At 41.2% G+C, this 16,932-nt stretch overlaps 1 protein-coding gene across 5 annotated transcripts in view; it reads left to right on the forward strand.

Annotated features, from left to right (window-relative positions):
* FBXW7 (F-box and WD repeat domain containing 7) overlaps positions 1–3,433 on the forward strand; it is a 230,417-nt gene extending 226,984 nt beyond the window's left edge. For all 5 annotated transcript variants that reach the window (XM_040472344.1, XM_040472334.1, XM_040472348.1 and 2 more), the window contains 2 exons: positions 241–451; positions 1,536–3,433. In XM_040472344.1, the coding sequence (XP_040328278.1) occupies positions 241–451; positions 1,536–1,804 (480 nt within the window). In that variant the 3' untranslated portion in view covers positions 1,805–3,433. The remainder of the gene's footprint in view (positions 1–240; positions 452–1,535) is intronic.
* The last annotated feature ends 13,499 nt before the right edge of the window (positions 3,434–16,932 follow it).

Below are 16,932 nucleotides of genomic sequence, written 5' to 3' on the forward strand. Positions count from 1 at the left end.
ATAGATAGATAGATAGATAGATAGATAGATAGATAGATAGATAGATAGATAACAATTTTGATAGAGGCTTCTGAGAACGTGCACTGTAGATTTACTTGATTACATTTATCCTGTTACCTCATTTTGGTCCTGGCATTATTGGTTTCCCATGCTTTATTTTCCTGCCCTGTAGGGTTAAGGTCAATAAATAATATTAAGAATATCTGCACTTTCTAGTCTAATAAACTATGTCTGTTGTAGTTTGATGGTATCCATGTGGTGAGTGGATCTCTTGATACATCAATTCGAGTTTGGGATGTGGAGACGGGGAATTGCATTCACACGTTAACGGGACACCAATCGTTAACAAGTGGAATGGAACTCAAAGACAATATTCTTGTCTCTGGGAATGCAGATTCGACAGTTAAAATCTGGGATATCAAAACAGGACAATGTTTACAAACATTGCAAGGTAAGTATTGGCTACTCAGCTTTAGCTGTGTTCATTAAAAATGGGTTTGTCAGTCAAAAGAAATATGGAGCTTTTATGTCACAAAAAGAGTTAACCTCATACAAAATGAAAATGCTTATTTTGGATAAGTTTATGAGCATTTCCACTCTGACTTGACAGAACGAGGCTACGCTTGAGAAATTGTTTTAAATTGTGTTAATATAAAATTGTTTAATCACGCCTGCATGTACAGTTAACTCTACCTAACCTTAAAGGACAATGTGAAGAAAGATCTTGACTGTATCACGGAAGCAACAGACTCCTTTTGTTTTTTGAGTCATCATTTTTTTTAAATTTTGAATTTGTAGGCTGATTTTAAATTAAAGAGCTACCTTACTGGGGGAAAAAAAAGCACATCTCTGATCTGATAGGAAATTGCTTTGGCCTCAGCTTAGACCTTTTGACCATCTACTTAACTAGGATGGAAGGAATAATAGCACCCAGTAAAATGAAGAAAGAAACATGTGAAAGCCACTAATATTAAATGAGGCATAACAGTGTTAACATTTTATGTCATGATTAACTTTTTATTGGTCTTAGTCCTTAAAATGTGTTGTTTTCGTTTTGTTTTGTTTCAGTGAGGCCATCTGGTGGTCTGTATTCTAGCTTTTTACCTATTAGTATTATCTGTTCCTCAGAGTTTTGGAATTGTGTCCATTCAGCCTTCGCCTTTGAGTGGTCAGGTCAAAGTGGTAGGGTAGTAGGTCTCATGCCCATTTGTCCATCAGCAGCATACATAGAATACATGAAGGTGGGCTTTCCACATCACCACTAAGAAAGCTCTTATTTGCACAGCCAGAAAACAAAATGTGTGCCTGGTAGCTAACAAAGCTTCCTGGAAAATACAACTCTTGTTTCAGTTTACAAAGAGCTACCAGATTTTCTTACAACGCTGCTGATCCGAAAATACTCACAGTTTCTAAATATGCAGCATTTTAAATATCTCATTTATTGTATGTTCTAATGTAGAAGTGTACAATTACAATGTAACTTACCCATCACCATGATTTGTAACCAGTAATTAAATTCCTTTGGTTTCGTCCAGGTCCTAACAAGCATCAGAGTGCTGTAACCTGTTTACAGTTCAACAAGAACTTTGTAATTACCAGCTCAGATGATGGAACTGTAAAACTATGGGACTTGAAAACGGGTGAATTTATTCGAAACCTAGTCACATTGGAGAGTGGGGGGAGTGGGGGAGTTGTGTGGCGGATCAGAGCCTCAAACACAAAGCTGGTGTGTGCAGTTGGGAGTCGGAATGGGACTGAGGAAACCAAGCTGCTGGTGCTGGACTTTGATGTGGACATGAAGTGAAGAGCAGAAAAGATGAATTTGTCCAAATGTGTAGACGATATACTCCCTACCCTTCTCCGTGAAAAAAAAAAAAAAAAAAAAGAAAAGAAAAAGAAAAAATATCCCTTGTTCTCAGTGGTGCAGGATGTTGGCTTGGGGCAACAGAGCGAAAAGATCTACAGACTAAGAAGGAAAAGAGGAAGACATGACAAACCGTAACTGACAAGAGAGGCGTCCGCTGTCTCATCACATAAAAGGCTTCACTTTTGACTGAGGGCAGCTTTGCAAAATGAGACTTTCTAAATCAAACCAGGTGCAATTATTTCTTTATTTTCTTCTCCAGTGGTCATTGGGCAGCGTTAAGGCTGAAGCTTCGTTACAGATTCTGCTAGCCTGTCCTTTTACCACTGAGACCTAGAAAGGAGCTGCAATAACATCCAAACAAGGACTGGCTGACTTTCTAATTAGAGAGCATCTGCAACAAAAAGTCATTTTTCTGGAGTGGAAAAGCTAAAAAAAAAAAAAAAAATTACTGTGAATTGTTTTTGTACAGTTATCATGAAAAGCTTTTTTTTTTTTTTTTTTTTTTTTGCCAACCATTGCCAATGTCAATCAATCACAGTATTAGCCTCTGTTAATCTATTTACTGTCGCTTCCACATACACTTTTCAATGCATATGTTGCTCAAAGGTGGCAAGTTGTCCTGGGTTCTGTGAGTCCTGAGATGGATTTAATTCTTGATGCTGGTGCTAGAAGTAGGTCTTCAAATATGGGATTGTTGTCCCACCCCTGTACTGTACTCCCAGTGGCCAAACTTATTTATGCTGCTAAATGAAAGAAAGAAAAAAGCAAATTATTTTTTTTTATTTTTTTTCTGCTGTGACGTTTTAGTCCCAGACTGAATTCCAAATTTGCTCTAGTTTGGTTACAGAAAAAAGACTTTTTGCCACTGAAACTTGAACCGTCTGTGCCTCTAAGAGGCTGAGAATGGGAGAGTTTCAGATAATAAAGAGTGAAGTTTGCCTGCAAGTAAAGAATTGAGAGTGTGTGCAAAGCTTATTTTCTTTTATCTGGGCAAAAATTAAAACACATTCCTTGGAACAGAGCTATTGCCGCCTGTTCTGTGGAGAAACTTTTCTTTTTTGAGGGCTGTGGTGAATGGATGAACGTACATAAGAAAACTGACAAAATATTTTAAGAATATATAAAACAAAATAAAGTTGCTGGTCAGTCTTAGTGTTTTACAGTATTTGGGAAAACAACTGTTACAGTTTTATTGCTCTGAGAAACTGACAAAGCAGAAACTATTCAGTTTTTGTAGTAAAGGCGTCACACGCAAACAAACGAAATGAATGGAAAAGTCAAATGGTTTGCCTCATTCTCCAAGAGCCACAACTCAAGCTGAACTGTGAAAGTGGTTTAACACTGTATCCTAGGTGATCTTTTTTTCCTCCTCCTGTTTATTTTTTTTTTGTTTTATTTATAGTCTGATTTAAAACAATCAGATTCAACTTGGTTAATTTTAGTTATGTAACAACCTGACATGATGGAGGAAAACAACCTTTAAAGGGATTGTGTCTATGGTTTGATTCACTTAGAAATTTTATTTTCTTATAACTTAAGTGCAATAAAATGTGTTTTTTCATGTTAGTATGCCTGTTTCTTCCACTGAAGTAAATAATGCTTCATTATAAATATTTAGGGTTTGTCTCTAATATTTAAGATATCCAAGTCTTAGTTTCTTTGTATTCCCTGTAATGTGATACAGAGATCTGCACTTCCAGGTCTGTGTGATACAGCTAAAGTAAGAATCATGTGCCACAAAAGAAAATTTTGTTTATCACATTAGATTATAAAGGAGGACACTCCACTGTGCCTGTCTATCTCTGTGTGACATTGAATGTATAAATATGAAATCAGGGTCCCTCAAGCGGTTTCAGAACTTTGGTGATAGTTACAACTAGAGTTCCTTTAAAAAAAAAAAAAAAAGTTCATCTTTATTAAAATTTGACCTCCTGTTGAATACTTACCAGGAACTTGCTGTGAAAATCTCTGAAGCTCCCACCCTCCCTGAGAAGTAGGTACTGTTAGCTCCGTTTTAAAGGTGAGGGCAGAACTGGCTCAGACTGTGGAGGTAATTTGTCAGAAGCCAGATAACTAGCAGAGCAGAGGGCCTGCGTTCACAGCCCTGCTCTTTGAGAAGAAAGAAACCTAGGCACGCCTGGGTGGCTCAGTCGATCAGCTTAGGCTCAATCATGATCTCATGGTTCGTGAGTTCAAGCCCCGCGTCAGGCTCTGTGCTGACAGCTCAGAGCTTGGAGCCTGCTTCAGATTCTGTTTCCCTCTCTCTCTGCCCCTCCCCTGCTTGTGCTCTCTCTCTCCAAAATAAAGATCTAAAAAAAAAAAAAACAAAAAAAGAAGAAAGAAACCTAGAATTTTGACAGACTAAAGCAGGGTTTTGGAAAAAGTAAGTCATTTTTGTGGTACTTTCAGGCTCTTCTGTTGCTGGTTTAGTCAACAAATCTAATATTTTATTAATGTTCGTGAAAAAAACGAAGTTCAGTTATTCAAATTATGTAGCCACTCAAATAGCATGTTCTGTCTCCTACTCACCCCTCCTATATATTTAACATTTTATTTAATCCCTACATTTAATCCCCAGGCCATAGATGAAAATCTAAAACTTAAAACGAATGCTGCCTAGAGAATACATTTCTCACAATCATAAAGTGTGTGTTCTTTACTCATAGAGCAGCAACTCTTGAGCCTCAGGCTCCCAGAGGTACTAAATCTGAACATCCAGAGTGGGGTCCAAGAATCTGCATTTAAACTAGCTCTCCAGGTGAGTCATGTTCACAATTTAGAACCACTGTCTTAGATCCCTACTGTTGCTCACTTGGTTAATTGATCCCCAGCACATTATAGGCACAGGACCATCAGGGAGAAGTGGTGGGTTAAATGGAAAGACAGAAAAACCACATGGCTAAACACAGGCAAAAATCGTATTAGGTTTTGAGTGCAGGGGCCAGCAGCCTTGCCTGCACTAGGATAAATCAGCGCGTAACCCAGAGCCATCACTGCTGTTGACATTGACAACCCTGAATGATCAAGAAGTCGTAATTCTGTTTGGTGATCTTGAAACTGTTTGATTTATCATAATGCAAGTGTGGTTTAACTGTAACATAATTAAAGAAAAACATCATGTACATTATAGGGGCGCCTGGGTGGCTCAGTCAGTTAAGCGTCCCACTTTGGCTCAGGTCACGATCTCGTGGTTTGTGAGTTCGAGCCGCACGTCAAGCTCTGCTGGCAGCTCAGAGCCTGGAGCCTGTTTCAGATTCTGTGTCTCATTCTCTCTCTGCCCCTCCCCCACTCGCTCTCTCAAAAATAAATAAAGGTACATTATAGAATAGAATTGAGTTCACAGGATTTGCAGACAACTAGGTCAGAATTCAAGTCCCAATTTTATAATACTATGTAGTTTCAGGAATTTCATTAGATTTCTTGAACTCCTGTTTCCTCATCATTTAGTATGTAGAGAATACCCACCTGCTAAGGTTATTGTGGGGATTAAGTAAAATGTTTTAAAGCACATAACACTGATGACACTTAACGCTCAATAAATGGTAGCTATTATTAAAACTTGAGGAAAATAGACCCAGATAATTGTAACTTTCTATATTTGGGAACAATTGAATGTTTTGTGACTCATTCAGGTATGTAATAAAAATAGCATTTCTCTATATATAGCAATTTATGTTTTTTTAAGTGGAGTCCCATAGATTTCTCATTTGAGTCTTACAGAAACCTTTGTGAGGTAGATTGGTATGGGGCACCTAACAGTGATTTTGTACACACTTAGGTGTTCACTAAGTATTATTTTATGACTAACTTAATAATCTTTCTTGCAATGGATCTGTTCCTGAAAGGGGATATGTTAACCTGACGCTAAAGGAATTAAATTATTGTTGGTGTAGTAGGAAAGGTCATGAAAGGAACTCTGCTTTGTGGCCTCCTCAGTGAAGAAGTTCACCACCTTATATAACGGAATTTTTACATCTTCACACCAGAATACAGTCAGTCCCCACATTAGGTGTTACAAGTTCTCAAAGATCAAACATTGCCTGGAACTAATGCTAAAATTAAGACACAGAAGTAACCCTTAAAAGGCCCATAGCAAGTACTCAGTAAATAATTGTTGAACTGGGCAAAGGGAGTTTACTGTCTTTTTTTATTATTGGAATTTTACTATTTATAATTTATTATTATTTATAATTTTGGTATTTTGAAACTCCCTTATTGAGATTCAGTAACCACAGCTATTTCATTAATTTGAGACAGCCAATGTGTACCGAATGGTTCAGTAAATGTTCCAGCCTACCTATTCGTTTTATTTCAAAAAGTAATTTACATGTAATTGTTGGTATTAACTGGTTTTTTTTTTTTTTGGTATTAACTGTTTTTAAGCCGCTTTCTCTATGACTTTTGAGCTAGTCTATTATAAAGTCTCCTTTCTATTTATCTGAATTGATTAGAAGCTACAATCAAACAAAAAAAGAGGACTTTTTCTTTTCCCTGAGTGAAACAGGAAATCAAGGGCAGCTTCCCCAGACCCAGTCTGTGCCTTGCTTTCTATCCACTCCTCCCTGACACTCACTGCACTTTGTGAAACAAATACACAGAGGTGTCTGCTCAGACTCCTGGAAAGAGACTGCCGACTCCTTCCTGGCTGCTGTAACTCCTCCCATTCTAGGCAACCAGGTTTCAGCAAGTGTGCCTGGCAGGAGTGGGTTCACATTACATTCTTTCCTGAATCCTTCTTTCAGACACAACTTGATTAATTTTCCCTCTGTGAACCATCCTCCACCCCCCAATAAGAATCGGTTAGGATTCTAACCTATACTCCATCAGACTCATCAGCCACTAAAAGATTCAGTCTTGTGCCGGACAGCAGCTCTGTGAGAAACTCCTGTTGTCTGGCCGTTCTACTGAGAGTCAAGGGTTTAGTGTTGCTGACAGATTAATTTGAATAAATGCTTCTGACACAGGTTGTTTTATAATCCCTGCCTTACTGCATTTTGAGGATCACACACACACACACACACACACACACACACACACACACACCCATACAAGAATATATTGATTGGAACCTCGGAAGAAGCCTCTTGTTCTCAGTCATAATAACATCATTTCCCATAAGCCTTTTCCCTCTTCATCCGTGAAAAAAATAGGAATGGCCCATGTGAAGGGAAGGTGTTGCTAGTCAAGAAGAGAGTTCCTAAGTCTTTTCCAGGATAGATCAGTGGCCTCTGTGGGTGAAGAGGATGTGTGTGTTCACATAATGTTCCTGGAACCCTGCCGGAAGCAACCATATGGTAATTTGAAAAGTTGATGCCTAATTTTTGATGTTGGCATTTTCTACTGCCCAGGAGATGGATTTTAAGTTAGATTCAAGGTGGCTGCCCCCAGCTCCCTTTTACTGGGAGTGCCTAATCATTGATTTGAATTACAAACAAAAATTACATGGCATCATTCACTAGCCAATGGATTTCATTATCCATTTGGTTAATACTAGTGATGCCCAAATGAGTGAGGTTCTCTCCAGCTTCATCCTTCTGCCACCTTCTCTTTCTAGGTGGAAGAGACCAAAAATATCAAAAGGTAATTTCAAGGGTTCTTCAGGGAAAAGGAAAGCACCAAAAACTGAAAGGACTCAGAATGCACCTTTCCCCAAAGTGTAAAGTATAAACAAATTCTAGATCCAGTTCCTAGGAAGACTCATTGCTGAGACGAAAGCCTGGCAACGCCCCAATTTGCAATTGAGTATAAAAATAGCAGGGTTTCTATTTCAGATAATCTGATGCTCCCCAGGATTTTTAAGGACAAGTAACCTCAGAGTGGACATTTTGACATTTCATCCTTTGCTTTGAAAAATCTATCGTGGCAAAACCTAAGAAGGCTGTTTATCCTTGGGTTTGGGTTTGCGTTAGCAGTCATGCTCTGCAAAAGAAAAATTATGTTGAAATCGCACTTGCTGTATCAAAGGTTCAAATATAATAGACCACAAAAATATATTGCCAATTTGCTCTTTTTCTAGGAGGTTCATAGATCATAAAATAGACATCAAACCACTACTCACCATAAGAGGAAGGTTATTTGCAAGACTTTTTTTTTTAATTTTTTTTTTTAACGTTTATTTATTTTTGAGACAGAGAGCATGAACGGGGGAGGGTCAGAGAGAGGGAGACACAGAATCGGAAACAGGCTCCAGGCTCCGAGCTGTCAGCATAGAGCCCGACGCGGGGCTCGTACTCACAGACCGTGAGATCGTGACCTGAGCCGAAGTCGGCCGCTCAACCGACTGAGCCACCCAGGCGCCCCTGCAAGACTTTTTAAACTTATATTGATGACGCCCATTAAGACTTTACCACACCCTTATGCCTTGCTAAATGCAATCAGAAAGACCGTATAGTCCCCTGCTACCACAAGCCTTTCAGTCTGAGGATGCTTTCTGTTCCTCTAAAGTGAGTTTGAGTAGCTTAAATAAATCCAGCAGGGACACGGTAAAGTATAGAGGTTAAAAGTAAAACCGCATGCACTTCTGGTAAGAGATCTGGGTTTGGGAGGCCTGGCGCTTATAAACCTAAGGACCCTCGTAAAGAAAAGACCCCACATAATTAGATCCAAAAGTGAGCATTTAGAATGATAAAGATTATAACAAGTTACTGAAGCCTTGATATTGCAGATTCCTCTTTTCTGAGATCTCTTTAGGCAATTACCAGAATTGCTTAACAGAAGTGCTTCTGATTGCAGCCTGGCTTCCCCTTCCCACCTGGAACATTCTACAACTCCCTGCAACCCCTAGCTTAACAGCTTAGCAGGGATCTGTTAAATGAGGGACGCTGAAGCTTCGCTTCATCGGTTTCAGGGAGAATCCACCTCTGCCTCTCTCAACTTCAATTCCCTCATCTGTAAATGGGGTAACATGTTATGGGGATTACATGAGGCATTGTATGTCAAGCACTTGTCAGAGTGCCTGACATGTAGTAGGTCTTCATTAAAGGCTTGTAGTTATTACCAGTAATAAAGTGTGGTAGCCAGCTGCCATTGTACACTTATATGTGGTTATTAAAGCTTAGCACAGTTATAAGTATTTTTAAATCATTTATTATTCATTTAATCCCAACTGTCTCATGACGTATTATTATTAATCCCATTGTACAGATGAGGGAACAGATACAGAGATGTCAGGTAACTTGGTCAAGGACACACAAGGGAAAAAAAAAAACTTGGAGAAACTGGGATTCAGACCTATGCATTGTGGCTCTGGAGCCCAAACTCTTAACTACTATATTACATATATCGATTCACAACTGCCTTTTAAATACGGGAAACTGTAGAATGTCTTGGGTCGTATCAGAGAGTGATGTAGCCCTCAGTCCCAACGTGTCAACCTGGGAGCTGACATGAACCTATAGACGCAGGTAAGGTCCTGGGTTTCAGCTAGGGATGCCTGAAGAACAGATGTGCGATAATTCCTGGTATGGCTTACCTGCAGTGAATCCTCTCGCTTTTCCCAACTGCAAAGTCAAAAGTGAGTGAGTCGCCTATAAAGAAAGGATTTATTGTAAAAGGTTCACACAGCAATGAGAATACAAGCAAGGTGGGTAAAATAATGTAGTATTAAAAGAAAGGTTGTTTCCAGATAATTTGGAGGGAAATATGCTATTTGTACAAAAAAAAAGGGTACTTTAATTATGTAAGAACATTTGTTTTTTTCCTTTTTAAATCACTATTGATTCACCTGTGCCTCAGACAATGAGGCAAATGAGAAGTAAGCTTTTGCACTCTGTTACAGTCATGAGGAGAAGCAGGGCCTTGTTGAAGTTAGACTGACACATAGTGGATCCTCAGAAAGTGCTGGCAGCCAGTAGTAGTAGTAGTAACAGCAGCAACAACAACAAGGAAGATAGTTGTGTTCAGATTCTATCTTAGCCACTTGTGTGCCTCAGAGAGTTTAAAAATCTTTCTTGAGGGGCACCTGCATGGCTCAGCAGGTTAAGCGTCCGACTTTGGCTCAGGTCATGATCTCATGGTTCGTGAGTTCGAGTCCCCTGTCGGGCTCTGTGCTGACAGCTCCGAGCCTGGAGCCTGCTTTGGATTCTGTGTCTCCCCCTCGCTCTGCTCCTCCCCCCCCCCATTCTCTCTCCCTCTTTCTCTCTCTCTCTCTCTCTCAAAAATAAACATTAAAAAAAATTTTTTAATCTTTCTTGGGGCACCTGGGTGGCTCAGTCGATTAAGCAACTGACTGGTGGTTTCATTTCAGGTCATGATCTCACAGTTTGAGCCCTGCGTTGGGCTCCACAGCTGGCAGCACAGACCCTGCTTGGGATTCGTTCTCTCTCCCTCTCTCTGCCCCTCCCCTGCTTGCACCATCTCTGTCTCTCAAAATAAATAAATAAACTTAAATCTTTCTCAACCTCTTTCATCATCTATAAATGAGAAAGTACCTGTTCTGAGTGTTACATGGAATAACATGGAGCACCTGGTATAGGTGTGGCTGATTATGGACTCAATGAATGGGAGCCATCGTTAGTACTGTCCTTACTGCCAACAATAGTATTCGTGACTATGTCTCAGGCCATCATTTCAAGCTTAATCTGGAAGAAGAGATCGGTAAGACTTTCAGAACACAATGTTCAAACCACCTTCCAAAATGTGCCAGGAACCTGAGAATAGGCTCCTCTGTCAGAAAGTAATATACAATCCAGTGTAAAATGATGAATTACCTCTTTCTCTCCAAAGTCCTACTTAATAGTAGAGCACTTAGAAAGGCACAAGCCCAAAAGAGGAACAGGACAGGGAAATCAAGAGACAAAAGATTTCAACAATTTTCGATGAAGGAAAGCAGATGAAGGAGTCATCACTAGACAAGTAGATTAGAGAAACTAGAATCTAAAGTGCCCACAAAGAGGGGGCTACTAATGAGAAGTGAGCTAATTCCTTTTTCGCAGAAGGCAATGGCCACAACGTGGGCCTGAGAACTGGGAAATCGGTTGAAGTAAGAGCACATGTAAGGTTGGGGGCTACCTGCCCCTTCCTCATATTTTTTTAAAAGATTTTTTTAATGTTTATTTATTTTTGAGAGACAGAGACAGGGCACAAGCAGGGGAGGGGCAGAGAGAGAGGGAGATCCATAATCCAAAGCAGGCTCCAGGCTCTGGACTGTCAGCACAGAGCCCGATGTGGGGCTTGAACCCATGAACCATGAGATCATGACCTGAGCTGAAGTTGGAAGCTGAACCGACTGAGCCACCCAGGCACCCCTCCCTTCCTCATCTTCTTGCATACAGAGGACTATCTTGTGAGCCCCTAATCTCCCTGCCCACATTCAGAAGAACTATGAAGGGGATGTGATCCAGATTGAGTACATAGCCATAGGAGAAAGTAGCAGGGGGGGGAGACTCAGAAATGATGGTGGAGATTACATTACTGCAATTCTGTCGTACCCTCTTCCAGAATGCCAACAGTCTGGCATATACCAGGAGATTCTTTCTCAGAGAAGTGAACAACCTGAGAAAAAAGTCTCCATATACTGACATTGGGCAGAGAGGTGAGGGTTCCTCCAAGGAAACTTGGCTACTTACCCAAAGGAGAGATGCCTCATTCAGTGAGCTCCAACCACAGAGAGCTTTCTATCCACTTTTCAGTGTCTATCTCTTAAATATGGACAGATAGTCAAGAATCTGAGTGACTAAGCCAAAAAAACAAAAATCCATGAAGTAAACTTTGAAAACTATAACAACAACCTCAGGGAGGTAAAATACTGCTTCTTATAATACAAGAATGGGGTGCAATTTTTAAAAGGCCTTATCGGAACTAAAATGTAGTAGAAATGTTAAAAGGAAAAGAAAAAGTTTCAACAGAAAATAAAAATTGAGGAAATCAAACAAAAGTTAGATGGAAATTAGTAGAGAAAATACAGAGAAAAAAACTGAGTGGATCAGTCTGAGACATCTAACATCTACATAACAGCAGTTTCAATAAAGCAAATAGAGAATAAATTATTCAAAAATTAATACAAGAGAAATAATAGAATTGAAAGACAGAAAACCCCTAGAATGAAAAGGCCCACTGAGTGTTTTTAATAAATGCGTGAAGAAAAATCCACAATGATTTCATCGTTAACAAAATTTTGGAACCCTTGGGCTAAAAAGAAGACGCTCAAAATTTGAGGAGATAAAGGGCACCTGGGTGGCTCAGTCAGTTAAGCCTCTGACTTTGGCTTAGGTCATGATCTCTCAGTTCCTCAGTTCGTGGATTTCAGCCCCATGTCGGGCTCTGTGCTGGCACCTCAGAGCCTGGAGCCTGCTTCGGATTCTGTCTCTCTCTCCGCCCCTCTCAAGTTTGCACTCTGTCTCCCTCTTTCACTCAAAAGTAAATAAACATTAAAAACAAAAACTTGAGGAGAGAAAAATCAGGGCCAAAAAAGGAGAATTGGAATTTTAGACTTCTCAATTATAAATATTTAATAAATATTTATAAACAGCAGCATCTGTTGCAAATGAGACAAATTGCAAAACTCTACAGGCAAATTGTGTTCAATTTAGGATTGCACACCCAGCCAAATTATTGACCAGGTGAGAGGGAGAATAAAGATATTTCCAGACCTATAAGGAGAGCAAACACTACCTCTCACAAACTGTCTTAAGAAGCTTGTGGAAGATGCAGTCCCACAAAACAATGAAATAAGCCATGAAAGAAGAAAATGTATGGTATACAGAAAATAAGGATGTCAGTACAGGAGAGGCATCGTAAGCTGATAGTAAGCATCTGGACTCTGGAACTACCAGGTGAGGTGAGAGCAGAGAGGGCCTTAGAGGAAGTCTCCCACGAATACAAAAGAGAATGATGAACGTCATCTCGCTATCATGTAGATCAAAAGAAAAAAAAAAAACTTGGTATTCAGGACATCTGATGATAAAGTTAGAAATTATTTTTTAAGTTTCAATATATTAAAAGCAATGCAACAGATAAAACCCGAGGCAATTATTAATTCAAAATACCGTGTGAAAAAACATAAGCATAGTGCACTATTTGGTTCTCCAGTAAACCATATTTATCAAGCCATAAAAATGTAAATACTGATGAAGGATTTTGCTAAAATGTATGGGGGGTTGGGGAGGGAAGTGGGGTGCGGGAAGAGAGTTAAATCCTCATCTACCCTAATTAGAAGTTATCAATATCTAAAATGAAAAAAAAAAGTAAAATAGAGGAGAAGCATATTTTACAAAAAGATAGGAGATAGAAGAATTAAATAAAGAGTTACAAATGTCTGCCTCTGTGGCTAGGGGAAGGAGAAGGTACAGCGTCTTGATACGTTTTCCTTTTGTGCATTCCTCTGCTAAAACTGTATTTTTAAAGCAAGATAAAAAAAAAAATGGCGTGGGAGATTTCAGAAATAATGGCATTTCTTTGCCCAGGCCAGTCGGCGTTTTTCTTGTCAAGGCTCTGATCTAGCCAGTCACCAGAAGCCACCGAGTCTTCTGGCACAAGGAGGGGCTTAGGGGCGCTCCTTCTGGAAGAGTTCCACAGCAAAACGGAGACACAGATGAGAGCTGTGTGTGGGCAACTTACCCAGGTTCTCTTTGTCTTTGTTTTTTCATCTGTGAAAGGGGCCCCATGACAATCCCCCCTCATTAAGCCCCTGGAGGACTGAATAAAGGAGCCACGTGATGTGCTCAGCTTAGTCTCTGGCTAATGAGTTCTCACTAAAGGATACTTTATTTTTACCACGATCCCTCAGCCCCAGAATGAAAACTAACTGACGTTAAGATCTGGAAATAGAGGGGGCGCCTGGGTGGCGCAGTCGGTTAAGCGTCTGACTTCAGCCAGGTCACGATCTCGCGGTCCGGGAGTTCGAGCCCCACGTCGGGCTCTGGGCTGATGGCTCAGAGCCTGGAGTCTGTTTCCGATTCTGTGTCTCCCTCTCTCTCTGCCCCTCGCCTGTTCATGCTCTCTCTCTGTCCCAAAAATAAAAATAAAACGTCGAAAAAAAAAAATTAAAAAAAAAAAAAATCTGGAACTAGTAGGATCCAGAGTTTTTGACTTCTGATTTGAGCATGTACGGACAGGTAGACTGAGTCATAGCCCTGTGCATGCTGTAGCAAGAGCGGGAGCTTCATTCTCCTGCACGTCGCTGTCCAGTTCTCCCAGCACCATTTGTTAGACTGTCTTTTTTTCCATTGGATATTCTTTCCTGCTTTGTCAAAGATTAGTTGGCCATACGTTTGTGGGTCCGATTCTGGAGTCTCTATTCTATTCCATTGGTCTATGCGTCTGTTTTTGTGCCAATACCATGCTGTCTTGATGATTACAGCTTTGTAGTAGAGGCTGAAGTCTGGGACTGTGATGGGCATTGAGGAGGGCACTTGTTGGGATGAGCACTGGGTGTTGTATGGAAGCCAATTTAACAATAAGTTGTATTTTAAAAAAGAGAGAGAGAGCAGGAGCCACTTCTGGAGACCCTTCCCCCCTCCCCGACCTGCCTTTCCATCATCTCTTTCTATCTGGCACTGGGTTTTACTTCCAAATTCTCCCACCAGTATCTGAAGCGTTTTCTCTACTTAGAAATCCTTCTCAGCAAACGAACATGCCTGAAGTTTTCATACGTGAAGTTCAGGGTATGTCTTTTGGAAATGATTTTTTCCTTTGAAATTCTAGATCCAAATCTCAAAAGGGCCAGACTGGGGGCCCAGTGGAAGAACAGGAGAGAGGAATTGAAGAATTTCCTTCGTGCGTGTATTACGTCCTGCTAAATGGAATGCCGAGGGTGCGTACAAAATTCCCCTGAGGCCCAAAGGCTTTGCCATGCCTGGGAACTGTGCAGTGCATACTGGTACCCAGTGCGGCTGTGACAGGGTGTGCTGTCGCTGTGAGTTACTCCTGGCCTTCCAAACCCGCCTCGAACCAGCATCAGCGTTGTCCGTGAGTTCTCCATCTGCCCTGGCTGCTCTCTTGAAGGCTCTAGAACCAGAGCAAGGCTCAGGGGGGCCCCGGGTGGTGGGGGGGAGGGCTTGCAGCTGCCAGCTCAGCAGTCCAGGCTGACTCCTGAGGTCTAAGTGACAGACAGACTGCAGCCACCTGAGCCTTTCAAACACATCCTAGGTTGCCAGGAAGCCCCCAAACATCAGCTGTCCCGTGTCTGCACGTGGCGGTTTGTGGTGTTCGGGTGCGGCTCTTCATTTGTGTATGTCTCACTGTGGCTTTCTGGTTGGCGGTCTAGACTCTTAACCCAGTGAGATTCCTGAAGGTTTCAGAGTGACGGGAGAGACCATTAGCAAGTTTTTCTTTGTTGAGAGCTACTTAACCATCGCCTATCAGACAAAATCAGCTGTTTGAAGTGGGCGGCTTCTCACTTTTCTGGTCCTCAGTGACTATTCATAAGATGTTTCCTCAAGTTTTACTTTTGTGAACAGATTGGTCTTAGTATCAGCACTCTCGGTGAATTTTTTTTTTTTTAATTAAAGGAGCCGTCAGAGGCCCAGGGTCTAATTTAATTAAACTACTCTGCTTCATAACCAGAGCTTCGATGGAAGCATCTCTTCAGGATTGATTCACTGCCTCTGGAAATGGGCCTGAGTTTCCTGCGCAGGTGTGGCACGTTGGAGGAGGAACAGCAAGGAGAAAAAGGCTGTGACATTTCGTCTTCTCTCAGTTCATCTCATCTACTCCAGCTTTGGTGAGTACAGCTCTTTAAGACCCCTGGGAGAGGGATTCTGGTACCCGCTCTCCAGAGCCTTCCCACCCCTGACCACACGGCCCTCTCCATCTGCAGGCCCCGAGCCTACGCACACCTAGTGTTTCTGTTCATTGCCGCTCAGCTAAGGAGTCATTGCAACGGGGAAAATAAATTAGAACTAAATGAGACTGCGATTCAGAGTCCTGGAAGCATGACTGCCGATGAGCATTACTGGTTGTTTTATGTCTCCGCTGCCTGGGGGGGGCGGGGGGCTCCCACATCAGTGACTGGCAATCTGGCTAATCGGCACATGGAAGTCTGGAGAGGGGTCCCACTCGCTGCGAGAGTATCTGTCTTCAAGTTGTGTCCACCTCTAAGAAAAAAATCACGTACCTACGGCATATTCGCAAATCGTTAAAAAGCTCTTACTTCACTCTTTTCCCTTGCCTACCCTGGAGAAGTCCAAATTAGAAAACTTCCTATTTAAGACAATCAACAGAGGAGAACAACAGATCAACTTGAGCTAATATCAGTAGCAGGAAGACCAATTAACAAATTCATGAATTGTGCTGCTTACCCGTATATTCCTAAGGTTAATTATGTGCTCAAGTAATAGCTTTTGCCTTGATTATGAGACCCTTAGGAAATAAAAGTGTGTTTCCACTTTACAAGTATGTTTGCATTTCAGTCCTGCCCTGACACCACAGGAACTGGGTTCCGCAAATACCTCCTCTGCACACAGCTATAATCGAAGGAGAGATTTAAGTAGTCTCAAGACTCAATGTGTAAACAGAAACATAATTCATAAAACTGCTAACCTCCACCTACACATGTCTCTCTCTTTCTCTCTCTGCTTTGGATTATTTATAGTGTCAATTCTTTCCAGATGTTGTGGACCGGAGAGTGTCGAGTGAAGCATCTTTTCCCATTATTCTCTGTTGGGAGGAATCCGTAAAATTAGCTCCTGGGCCTTAAATATATGTACAGAAGAAAGAAACATCACCGACATTTTTAGGGGACACTCTCAGCAAAGGCTGTTCCAGCTTCCTGTTAATTAGTGTAGCTTATATCTTTTGAGGGATTATCCCATGGCAAGCACTTTACGTGAATCCATTCGTATAACTTTCTCTGAGCGTATGAGACAGATACTATCATTATCATCATCTCTCCTTTACAGGTGAGGAAACTGAGGCACAGAGAGATCATGCAAATTGCTGTAAGAACTAGTTAAGTTAGAGTTTGAACGTGGGCAGTCTGACTCCAGAGCCTACACACGGAACCACCAGGTGCTGTTGTCTCTTCCTTCGGGGCCCAGCTTCGGTACACAGGGTTAGAGGACAGTGGGTTATGTCACAAAATGGAGAAGCGACACCTAGAAGGGATGCTGTGTCATTAGTAACCTTCG

The sequence above is a fragment of the Herpailurus yagouaroundi genome, unplaced genomic scaffold, assembly GCF_014898765.1.
Source record: "Herpailurus yagouaroundi ecotype Mexico unplaced genomic scaffold, PumYag 28, whole genome shotgun sequence".
In the NCBI taxonomy this organism is placed as follows: Eukaryota; Metazoa; Chordata; class Mammalia; order Carnivora; family Felidae; genus Herpailurus; species Herpailurus yagouaroundi.